The 12679-nt window shown below is 40.0% G+C and overlaps 1 protein-coding gene across 6 annotated transcripts in view; it reads right to left on the bottom strand.

The window, feature by feature from the left end:
• Window positions 1-12368, bottom strand: part of COL24A1 (collagen type XXIV alpha 1 chain) — a 400532-nt gene extending 388164 nt beyond the window's left edge. For 5 of the 6 annotated variants that reach the window (XR_012418180.1, XM_015433402.4, XM_065519318.2 and 2 more), the window contains exons 1-3: window positions 12276-12368; window positions 11720-11850; window positions 2234-2298 (exon numbers count right to left, since the gene is read on the bottom strand). Coding sequence is in view for 5 of the 6 variants with exons in the window: in XM_015433402.4 (XP_015288888.3) it covers window positions 2234-2298; window positions 11720-11775 (121 nt within the window). In the remaining variant the exon portion in view is untranslated. Of the gene's footprint in view, window positions 1-2233; window positions 2299-11719; window positions 12139-12275 lie in introns of those variants that run through there. The other variant, XM_005542833.5, reaches the window with a different exon arrangement.
• Window positions 12369-12679: the final 311 nt, after the last annotated feature.

Here is a 12679-nt window from a genome sequence, read left to right as displayed (position 1 = left end):
GCAGGAGTAGGTAAGGGGAAGGGACACTACTTTTTGTTATATGTTTTGTCATACAATTTGGCCTTTAAACTTTGTACAGTACTTGTAATTCTTTGATATACTTTTTTAAGTTTTGAAAAATCTCATAAGCACACAAATATTTATTTCTGATAAGTCTAACTTAGAATATCTCTCACTCAAACATATTCAGCAATATGAATATAAATAATATCTGTGATCATATAAAAACACAATTTTTCTGATAATGGTTTTCCAATCTCCTGATTAGGTGTTACAAATTGCATCATGCCAATTTAATCACAAAATTTCTTTTAGGAAAAAAGTGTTTCTAAGTTTCTGATAGTATACTATTTCCATTTCTTTCCTGTGCTCAAAAATATTCAATTTTCTAAAGTCTGAGAGGTTTTCTAAAGGACTTTTCTTTTTGTTAAGAACTGGCAATAAAATTTTAGGTCTATAAGACTGAAAATTATGATGCTTGCCCTGAAATAAAAGAACATATTTTACATTCCGTAAATGAGATATTAAGGGTGAAAGAAGTATATTGTTTCTTTCATTTGCTACTTTTGTTGGTTCTAGATTTTTTAAAAATCTATTCATAAATATTTAATTTTCCCTGTATCTTTCTTTGCATGGGTTTCTAATATTTTGATAATAATATATTTGGTAAATTATTAAACTCGTAATGCCAGTGGCTGGCAAATGTGAAGCTAGAGGATGTTTAAGAGAAAGAGTTTTGTCTTCAGAGATTGACAGACCTAGATTCAAATCTAAGCTATAGGTGAGCCACTTCTTTGAGTCTCAGTTTCTTCATCTATAACATGTACTATGTAGGTTCATTATAGTGATTAGAATAATATATGTAAAGTACCAACAAAGGACATGATACAAAATATACATTTAATTAATAATTGTATTCTTGTCTTCCTTATCTTCTCTGTGGCTCTAGGAGTCTCAATTTTAAGGAATTTGTAGACTTTGCGGTCAAAATAGGAGCTCAAATCTTGGTTCTACCATTCATTAGGCTGTTACTTGGAGGTGGTTACCTATTCTCCTTAATCTTAGTTTCAGCTGTCCTACCATGGCCATAATTACAAAACCCTGCGATGAGGCAGTGTTGAAGAAAATGTATATTCTACTAGCACAGTGACTAATAGTTCATAGTAAGTTCTCAGAAACAGTAACAGTGATAATACCAATAAATTAAAAGAGAGAGTTTTTCTCCTCTTCATGACTACTTCAAGCAAAATGAAGTAACCTAAATGCCTTGGTCAGTAATAGTTTTTCATGAAGTTACATGTGACATGTGGCTTAATTTAATCATTTCCCATAAAAGAGATTTAGAAAATGTCTCCTAAGAAATATTTTAATTCATCTATGTAATAGTTGAAAGAATATTTATCTGTATCTACTTGTCAATTTGGTCAACCAGAATACAACTCTGCCTTTTTGGCTTCTCTCTACCTTGCACATATTTCATTCTAATTTGTTTACTTGTATTTTTCTTACTTTCTCCAGCATAGTTCTAGGATTTTTCTCTTTGACTTTAGTATGTTTTTCACCTTTGACAAAGGCATTTTTTTCACTTTGGTGCTAGAGACATTATCTTATTTACATTTTCAATCATTGGCAATAGGATATTACACAGGAAATACAAGATGCTTCAATCATGTTTAAATGAATGAATTAGGATATACATACTCCTGAAACTCTATCATCATACTACCAGAATAATTAACTAGCAGGCACAAACAAAACAGGTTTAGGTTTATTTTCTAAACCTCCCCATTTGAATTAAATAGAATCCTAAGCCTACTACTATGCAAATTCCATTTTGTTTCTTAATTATGCAAATCTAGACGGAACATTTATTATATGCTTTTGTTGTATCAAGAAGTGCAAAGGTAATGCAGTCACAGTTTGCCACCCCCAAGAACTCCCACTTAAAATGAAGTCACAAGCAAAGCCTTTTTATTGTACAAAACTTCTCTTTTATAGAGTTTGCTTAAAAATGTAAGCAATTTCACAGACAGAAGATATGAGTAATTTCTTAAAGGTCATATTTCCCCCCAAAATTGGTTTTTTTAACCATACATTCTCATGGTACTGGGTGGAATTTTTGTTATTGTTTAATGTTGAATTTAAGGCTATGATGAGTTAAAAGTTATGTACTTTTGCTGTCTGGAAGTAGAATTTTTAAGTAAGCAAATAAATTAAAAGGTAATTTTCTTACCTTGTTCTTGTGCATGAACAACAACCCCAGCCACACATAGCACAATAAAATGAAGAAGTGGTTTCCTAGGAAAAGAAAAAAACATTTGGGAAAAACTTACTAGTTGGACATTTACAGTCTTATAAAATCCAAAACAAAGTCTATGCAAGATTAAGAATTAAGCGTTTATTTTAAATAGCATGATATTTTAATATTCATAGTGGTTAAGACCAAAGGCTCTGAAGGGAAATTCCAGTTTTGCCACTTACTGTGCGACTTGGGCACACTTTTTAACCATTCTGTGCCTTAGTTGCTTTATCTGTTAAACCTATCTCATAAGATTTTCTGAAGATTAACTTAAAAAGTTCATGTAAAGCACAGGAAACAGTACCTGGCACATAGGAAACATTCGATAATTGTGAACTAGTGTAGGTAGTATTATTATCATATATTATGTTAAATTACCATGTATGCAATTTCATACAAAGTAATAGAATTTTCCACAAAAATAATGCAAATTATAGTTGCTTAACTATAGTGATTAGGGAACCAGCTATTTATTTGTTTAAATTAATGGTTATATGTGAAAGTCATTTGAATATCATACTTAAATTACTGGTACTAGATTCATGATTCTTTGGTTTTGAAAATAGCAATGACCTGTAGATGTCAACACTGAGCATTTTGATTAGTAGTAGCTATAAGCACAGTACCCAATCACTACAAATTAAAATGTCCATTTGTATTGATGAGGTTTCTAAGCAAAAATATTTTGTGACATTGTTAGTATAACCAAACTTTTAACAAATTTTGCTGAACATTCTTCATAATTGGCTGTATCTACCTCCAAAATGAAAATTAGAGAAATAATTTTGAAGAGATATGATAAGCAGGCTGAAAACAATACTTCATTACCTAATTTTGCTAATATAGACCCTGATTCTGTTTTTGATTCTAACCCAGGGACTGTTCAAATGATGTATTTGTAAAATGCAGTTCTGCAAGGAGTGATTATAGAGCTGTCTATAAAGCATTAATTCCTTTTTATTACATTCCTGATGTGCTGGTAGTAATTGGTACATTTTCTATTTATTACTAATAAGATGTTTTTACCTTTACCAACTAGTATAAGGAGCATCTTAATGTAAGAAAGATGATCTTTTTACAAAGTTTAAGCCAGCAAATATAAAATCAGACTATTTATAATGGAACACAAATCTCATTTGTATTAAAATGGTATTTATCCTTTGTTAGTAATTCTAAAATTGAACATTCTATGGCCATACTTAGTCCATAGCACAGCTCTTATAAGACAAGGTTTTGATAGAATACTTAACAACTGTCACTAACTCTACAAACAAATCAACTGAATCATTGCAGAAATTTCAGCTGATATGGATAAGTAACTAAACCATATATTGCAATGAGGCCTATGAAACATTCTTATATATGACATTATTCATTTAGATGGATGGTTCCCAAATGTTAAACTCACCTGAGCAACTTGTAAAAAATGCAGATTTTGGGCCCCAACACAGAGATTATGATTCAAAATTTGCGATGGATATCCAGGATGCATACATTTTAACTAGGTGATTCTAATGCAGATTGTATGTGTACCAAACTCTGAGACAAAACTATTTAGAACATTCACTGTGTTTACATTTACAATGTTATTAAAATATATCTAAATAGATTTTACTTTTGCTCAAATCATATATATCTAATTTTATAACATGACATGACCCTTAAATTTTTATTTGGCCCTTTAAAAATCCTTTTCTACTGCACTAGGTCAGTGGTTTTCAAACTTTAGTGTGATCAGAATCACATGAAGGACTTGTGAACAATCGCTGGGCCTCACCCCCAGAATTTCTAATTAAGTATGTCTGGGGTGGGGCTCAAGAATATGCATTTATAACAACTTCCTGCATGTGCTGATGCTACTGATCTGGGACTACATTCTGAGGACCACCACTCTAAAATAAATGACCCTCAAGAGATGATATAAAGTCTGCCTGTTTGGATCTTTTTACCCCTTGGCTGCACACTGGAATTACCTGAGGAGTTTTGTCTTGTTTTTGTTTTTGTTTTCTTGAGACAGAGTTTTACTCTTTGTTACCCAGGCTGGAGTACAGTGGTACGATCTCGGATCACTGCAACCTCTGCTTCCCAGGTTCAAGCAATTCTCCTGTCTCAGCCTCCTGAGTAGCTGGAATTACAGGCACCTGCCACCACACCCAGCCAATTTTTGTATTTTTAGTAGAGACGGAGTTTCGCCATGTTGGCCAGGCTGGTCTCGAACTCCTGACCTCAGGTAATCTGCCCACTTCGACCTCCCAAAGTGCTGGGATTACAGGCATGAACCACCGTGCCTGGCCTATCTGGGGAGTTTTAAAAACTACTAATAATTGGATCTTTCTCTCCCTGCCCCACAGAGATTCTGATTTTAATGTGTCCATAGCACAGGCATTTTAAAACATTTTCCAGTGTTTCTAATGTGCAAACAAGGTTGAGGACCATTGTGCAAGATTAAAATGATGTGTGGGCTCTCCAGGATGTATCCTAATGTGATTTAGAGCTTGAGTAAGGAGGCTATTTACCTTTCGAACTTATATTTAAACATATAACTGGCAGGATACGTATCAGTGAGATTAAGAAACTGCTTACTTAGGATTACAGTCAATGAAGGATGGCGCATCTGAATTATGCTGTCTTAAGTAGAAAGTCGAATGTGAATGGAGGCATGTCTCACCTGCCCAAGGTAATCAGGCTCACTCAGATGCACAGAAACAACCCAACAGGCACTTGTCCCTTAAAAATAACTAATGACGATTACAACAGCCAGCACTGCTCATTTAGCAATTCAACAAACTCATCAACTTCCCCAATGACCTCAGTGGAGAAAAATGGAAATAAACATGTTAACAAGTTCATTCCTGGTGTGAGGCAGGAAAACCTGAGTACATCAAACATCTTTCTTTAGACAGGTGATCCTAGGGGATTATGACAAATCAGTTGAGCCATACCTTACGTAAATGTACCTATGTATGAAAGCTGATGACTAATTGAGTGGTAGAGATCAATGACGGAAACAGATTCTCTTTCTCTTTGTTTAGTTACAACCAAAACTAATAGCCAACTGAAAAAGAACAGGAAAAGTTTCTTACAAGGCATTCAAGGCCCTTATTATTCAGCTTCAATTTCCTTTTTCAGCAGTATGGATCCCACTACCCCTGATATCTCCAAAGTTCCAGTCATACCAAGTTATTCTCCATTTGCTGGGAAGAGCTTGTATATGTCTGAAATGCCCTCCCAGTCTCCACCTATTATTCTTAAGTATACCCAAAGCCTAATTAAATCAATACTTGCTCCATGAAGTTTCCCATCATCTCTAAAGGAGAATGAGTCTCTCCCCCATCTCTGTACTTTTGATACATTAATTGTGACTTTATTATACCCCTATAAGTCCTACCTTTTATGAAAGTAAATATCTGAGCAAGCAGCAGGTCTTCATCTTTATCTCTAGTGTACCCACGTGTTACATGAAATTGACAGTAAATACTTTTTAAAAGGAAATGATCAAAAGTATTATCTCCAAATGACTGAGGAATTCGCTTTTTCCTTATGGACTTGATTCTTTTAATACTTGGAAAAAATAAAATAAAACACAGGCAATTTTAGTTAGATATCCAAAGAGAGAGAAGGGAAATAGAATTTTTTAAATCTGCTATGGTAGCATATATGGAAGTCTTCTTTTTCTTTTTTTTTTTTTTTCCTATTTTTCATTTTAGCTTTCTTGTCTTTGAAGTGGGTACACAAAGTAAGGATGAAGCTTCATTGACATAGTCAATTTGGTAAAGCGCCAAACTTCATCATTGTGTAAAATGGGTATTTAATGAATCCAAGATTCTTGGGAAATGTCTAATGGACTAGGTTTGTTTGTTTCTTTGGATTTTTCTCCTTATGATATTACATTTACTATACATTTCCTAAACAAATAAAACTTATCAAGTTGCCACATTAGCAGTAGATGGTAGAGTCCTCTAGGGAAGCAGCTGTTCTTTGTCCTCTTCTGGGTCTTAGCTGACTCATCTATTATGTGATGACATAATACAAATTTTATGTTTTTATGTTTTACATTCCAAATGTAAAATCCTGTAATTTGTGTGTATGATGGGATCATATTAGTATACTGGCATTAAAAGACAAAAAACAAATTACTTAGCAAAATGTTATATATATATGTGTGTGTGTGTGTGTGTACACATACATATATATAAAAGGTTTGTTGTTTAACCACAAAACTGTAAAGGTCTTCCTATGGTTTTGGTCCAATACTATTTAAGTAACCTAAAATAGTCTACTAAGTTGTTAATTCATTCATATATTTAGTTTACTCCCACAAATAGTCTAGTTGGTATATTAAACATGAACATTTTTCAAATATTCAAAGCATGTTTGTTTGCATTCACTGGTTTGTGTATGTGGACCATGTGTCACTAATACAAAGTTACAGAGTCATAGTTACTCAGACATTTAACAAAATCAGACCATGTCCAAAAGAAGTCAACAATATGGTAACAAACACTTAATAAAGGCTCAAAAAATATGACCCATGATATTGATATCTAACAAAAGAAGAAACACTCTGCATGAGTCTGGCTGCTAGTCACATTTTCAGTTTGACACCAGCCACAGTCCAAACATAACCAGACATGTAAGGGTAAAGGCCTAAAGAGGAGAAGACAGAAAATATACATCCAAAGACCATACTCAGAACATGTAAATGACTAATATTCATCCCAGGCATCATTCCTAAATGATTCTTAGAGTTATTCAACTTCCTCTTTGTTCAAAGGATCCAAGTTGCTTTAGGGTAATCTGAGGAATCTTTTTCGTTTAGGGTACCCATGAGACTCTTAGGTATTATAACATATGTCTTCAGGCTACTGATGCTCATTCCTACATAGATTCAATTTATAATAGTGGGAAGGACTTCTGAAATCTTGTGAATAGGCAACTTTTTATGAGTTGGTGGCCTTCTTTTAAACCAATTGAAAATGGTGAACAAATCTGAAAAAAACACACACGTGATATACATTAATAATTTCAACAATCTCCACCACCCTACATTTACATGCCCAAAACTTCTCTAAGTCATGACAGCTTTACAGATTTTGCTCTTTACTAGCTACTAAGATCCAGAAATAGTAAAATTTCTGTTCTTTGTTCTCAAAATAACTGAAAAAAAAAAAGAGTTTTCAATCACAGCAGTGAACATAAAGTTGAATGATTCAGGGAGCAAAGTAGTACTGTCACTAACTTACTTACAAAGAATTTTTCCAACTGTTAATTCAACTCAGGTGGTAGTTGTATAGCTAAACCAGTGTGAGGTGTACTACAGGTTGAGCACCCCCACTCTGAAAATCCAAAGTCCTAACTGCTCCAAAATCTGAAAAGTTTTGAGGGCTGAAATGATGCCATACTGGAATGATTTTATACCTGACTTTATGGGTCACAGTCAAAACTTCATTTCATGCAAAAAATTACTAAAAATATTTTATAAAATTAACTTCAGTCTATGTGTATAAGCTGTACATGAAACGTAAGTGAATTTCATGTTTTGACTTCAGTCCCATCCCCAAGATATCTCATTTTATATATATATGCAAATATTCCAAATCTGAAAAAATTCAAAATTCAAAACACTTCTGGTCTCAAGCATTTCAGATGAGCAGTACTCAACCTGTAGAGCTTTTCATTAAATTCCAAGAATTCAAGCAATCCATGCAGTGCAAGGGAGATAAAAGCTTAAGAACTTCATATAGCCAAAGTGTCTAGAGTCCAGTCAGTAGGAGCGAAGAAAAATACAGCTAAACTAGAGTGTCCTAGTAATATCACAGGGAGTGTTAAACTACTGCCTAGCTTAGTAAAGTTCCTGGCACATACTAGTGTTAGATAAAGATTTTCAAATGAACTAATGAATCAGATAATCTTCCAGTGAAACTATCAGGTGGTCTTGCGTTTCAACAAATACATAAATTCTCTGGTATCTTCTATCTATACTCCAATCCCAAAATCAAGAAAAGTCAAGTCTCCCTAACCTCTAGTTGTTAAACATGGTTTAAAGGCCTTTCAGAATTTGGTCTCCGTTTATCTCTCCAGCTCCAGCTCCAGTCACTTCTTCCCTAGAATGTGTACTCCAACCAACTTCATTTCTTTCAGGTCCTCAAATGCACTGTGCTGTCTCATTTGTGAGCCTTTTATTGTTCCTTCTGTCTGGAAAATTTCATGTTCTTTTCACTAAGGTCTCAGTCTAGATTTCATTTCCTTTGGTTGCCTTTTCCTTCCAGTATTATCCTTTTCTCCCCTATCCACCCATCCAAGACTGCTAGGTTCCCCTCATGTATATATCCTCCTCTCATTTCGTTATACTTGGTTGTTTCATTTACTATTTCCTCTATTAGACTGAACACATTGGGAGGGCAGCAATTGTGGATCTGTCATACTCCATCATTGTATCTCTACTGCCTAGAACCACACTGGGCACATAGTTGGAGCTCAGTAAACATGTGTTGAATAAATATGTTAATGAATATTGAATAAATGAATGACAGAATAATGTTAGCCTTTTATGAGAATGAAAATAAAATTGTCTTTAGTTCTCACTTAGAGTTACAAATTCTAAAATAAGTCATAGTTGGAAGGCATGGCAAGGAAACTAGCACAGCTATTCTAATTCCCATAATAAAATTTACTTTCATTCTGCAGTTCACAAATTACCAAGCAGAATGTCTAAATGACACTCAAAAGTACTTTCCATAAATTACATTTCCTCTCCCTGAGTCATCAGTTTATTTTAAAAATTTATTTGAACACAAAGATAAGCAACTTTAAAAAATAGAATTTCATGCCATCTAGGAAATAGATCTTTATATTCCAAAAATTCTTTTTGGTTATAAAAGTCTTTAATTACCATAATAGCCTGCCTGGGACACCTTCTGATAATATGTCAAATTGAGGTATCTAAAGCTGACTTTGAGATTTCATTTCCTTTTTTTAATTCTACAAATTCACATTAGGCAACCCATATAAAAGACCCCATGAAAGAAAGTGTCTGTAAAGATCCAGTTTTAAACTGGAAATGTTTTTCGGTGACTAATCAGAACTGTGATTTTAAAAAGCGCTCCCTCTCTTACAAAACATCACCACAAAAGGAAAATAAAACTCAGGGATTTCATCAGAGACTCAAGGTTTAATTCAGTGGCCTGACATTATAAATCAGCTACTTCTTCCAAATCCAGCTCCCCGCCCCCAAGCCCCGCCTCAAACTTCGAAGGGTTGGTGGCATTATTTTTCAAACTGAAAAATTCCAAATTATTTATGAAAATTGGATTTTCTAGAAACAATTTTTTCAGCCCAATCATTAACTATCTTTCCCAAGTTTGCATGTGTGTGGTTGGAGCTGTGAGTTCTGTAATCTGATGTAATTATGGATTACCCTTAATTCTCTGCAGCCCATCCCCAATGGCCCCTGTAATAGAACAAATTGGATATTATGAGATAACCAAGGGCTGCAAGGCCTCTGGTGGTCATGGGAGACAAATACCTTCATCCAGAACCTGCTACTCATCCCCACGTCTCTGCACAAGGGTTCTCTTCCCATTCCACGTTGTATAATTTTTCTTCAGAAGTTCCTCCGGTGCAATCCATTCTATTTGGTTTCTCTGCCTCCCTCCCCCCAATCATCTGGACCCAATTTACAAACCCCAAACTGCCCAAGAATTTATGCAGGGCCTTTTCTGGGAGCGTCTGGAAGGGAAGTGTAAACCAGACAAGACAGAACCCAGGAGCAGATCTGCTTTAACCCGGGAGGTTGGTCACAACTACCAAGGGGGGTGTTAGTCACAAGCGTGGGCCTCGCGCGGTGGCAGAGGGAAAGCCCTCGGGGCGGGAGCGGCAGGAGGGCAGATGCGGAGGCTGGCTGGGCAAGAGCCTCTCCGCATCCGCCTCTCCTGGAGTCTCCAGGCTGGCGGGGCTAGAGCCTCTCTGCATCCGCCCCTGATCAGCGGGAAGATCTGTCAATTTCGCAGGATTGGCTGCAACCCCCGACTCTCCAAGCTGGTCCACACAGAGGGATGTTTATCGAGAACAGCGGCGGGAAATCTTCTGCCTGGGAACCCCATGCGACCTGCGTGAGCCGCTTTGAGAAGGCAACCCGCAGAGCTTGACCTCTACTCGCTCCCGGGACTCCCCAGCCTCCAGCACCGCGCTGCCCGCACGGGGTTGAGGAGGTTGGGAGGTTTCCTCTTCACTGTTGAATGGGGATGGGGGTGTGCGGGGAGGTGCATCTGGTCAGCTGGGAAGCCCAGCAGCGAGGCTTCCAGGGGTCGGAGGAGAGCGCGCGAGCGAGCCCCAGCCAGGCTGGGCAGCATGCGGCTGGGAAGCACATGTTCATACAAACACTACCACAAGGCGCTCTTTCTCCGCACCCCGCCTCCGCCTGCCCTCAGCTGACACGGTCAATTCTGTTCCCTGCACTCCTCCCACCTTCCCTCCTGAGGGGCAGCCTCTCTGCAGAAGACTTCCACAGCCGCTTCACCCTTCTCACCCAGGGGCCAGAAGCAAACTTGTGTAACCCACTGACCTCTTCCAGGGGGACCAGGGCATCCAGCCAAAGCCGCGCAACCCCTGGTCCACGCCCTTTTCCCAGTGAAGGCATGGGAGCAGGTACAGCGCCCAAAAGGGAGGTGGGGTGCCCGTCAGGACCCGCCCAAAACCTCCCCAGGAGGGGCAGGCCCGCCCCCGTGTCCTGTTCCCCTCCCCAGTTCCTGCCGCGAGTGCCACTTCCCCAGTGACAGGGCAGTGATCAGGGCGCAGCCTCGGCTCTGATGGGCAACGTTTGTTGGCCTTTTAACAAGAGGGGATTGCCTCTGAGCCCGTGGGTAAAGCAACCCCTCGACGCCCGAGGTTCTGCAGCTACCCCCTTCCCCCAACTGGCGACCCTTCCTCACGCCTGTGTCCAGTGATCCAGGCTGCGCACACCGACCCTGGGGGATCTCTAGTGTCACAGCAATCGCCAGGCTGGACGCCCTGAGAAGCACCTCGGGGAAGCAGGACCTCGACAGGGCCCTGCGGGAGGAGAAGGGGAGGAGGGCGCGGGGGCGGCGGGAGCTGGAGCCAGAGAGATCGTCGGAGCCGAGCTCTGGAGCTTCGGGAGCCGCTGCCCTGGACCTCGGGACTCGCTCCAGCGAACTTTCCCTCTCGAGCCAAAAGATCGCTTTAGCATAAACTTCTGAGATCTGCTGGCACGAGGCATCCTTTCAAACACGGTATTTTACAAGCTGAGAAGACAAGGGGACTATACCGCGGGTACTCGCCCGCTCCCAACGCCAAAAAGTGCCAAGGAGCCGGACCTCAGGTCTCCATCAGGCTCAGCAGAACCAGGGGGTGGAGAGAGGGGTTGGTCTAACCCCTACCCTACCCGGCGGGTGGGCTACTTACGTTTTTGCCGTGGGGGAGACTTTTCCACGCCTTGTTCTGTGGGCTCCTAAATGCATTTGTATGCATTTGTCCGTGCAGCAAAGCGCTAACGGAAAACAGAAGCCAACTCTGAATTGCTTAGGGTGCAGGTACTGTCCATGAAAAAGGGAAAAAACAATCACATGAAAACCATGCTCCAAACCCGCAACAAGAAAAAAAGTGGGGGGGGGGGGCGGTGAAGTCGGGAGGAGGTAGGAAATAGCACCCGAAGGGGAGGACAAGCTTCCTAGCTCTCTGGCTCGGTAACGAACGAGCCCAGGGTTGCGCTCCCCGGGGAGGGCGGGCGAGGAGGTAAACCTCACTGGGAGGCCGCGGGGCGCCGGCGGCAGCGAGAGCCTGGCTGCTAGTGCAGCACTCAAGTTCACTTGCGGTTCAAAGGCGACTCTGTGACTCCAGTGGAGTCCTCTGCTTTGGGCCTGGGAGGAGAAAGGGGTGGGGGTAGGGAAGGAGATGAAGTGGGGGAGGAAGTCCTTGGAAAGAGCCCGCTCCCGAACATTTGTCAAACAAGCACACACACCCACTTCGGAAATCAAGTCGGTGCGAGGGGGCCGGTGGCAACTGCAGGAGCTCGGCGTTGACTGCTGCCGGCTGCTTTTGCCTGGAAGAAGAGGAGCCAAGCAAATCCGGCCGGTGTTAAATTTCACCGCTCACTGACTTGCAATGACATCACCAAACACAGCGCACACCTCCCCCTCTGCCCCCACAACCTTCCCCGACCCAGCGCCCGTCCCAGGCGTCCCCGTTCGCCAGCCCTTCGGGGTCGGGCTGGGCCAGCCGCACCCCGGACACGCTCGCTACTGCCTGGGTACCCAACCGGATGCTCTCCTTCCCCACTTGTAGGCGGCTAGTATCCTTCCTTCCATACCATGTTCGTGTTCCATTCCCCATCTCAGCAGTCCCCAATTTGATGTTTTCCTCTTG

The sequence above is a fragment of the Macaca fascicularis genome, chromosome 1 (genome assembly GCF_037993035.2).
Source record: "Macaca fascicularis isolate 582-1 chromosome 1, T2T-MFA8v1.1".
NCBI classification, from domain to species: Eukaryota; Metazoa; Chordata; class Mammalia; order Primates; family Cercopithecidae; genus Macaca; species Macaca fascicularis.
This window is presented reverse-complemented; position numbering and strand designations above follow the sequence as displayed.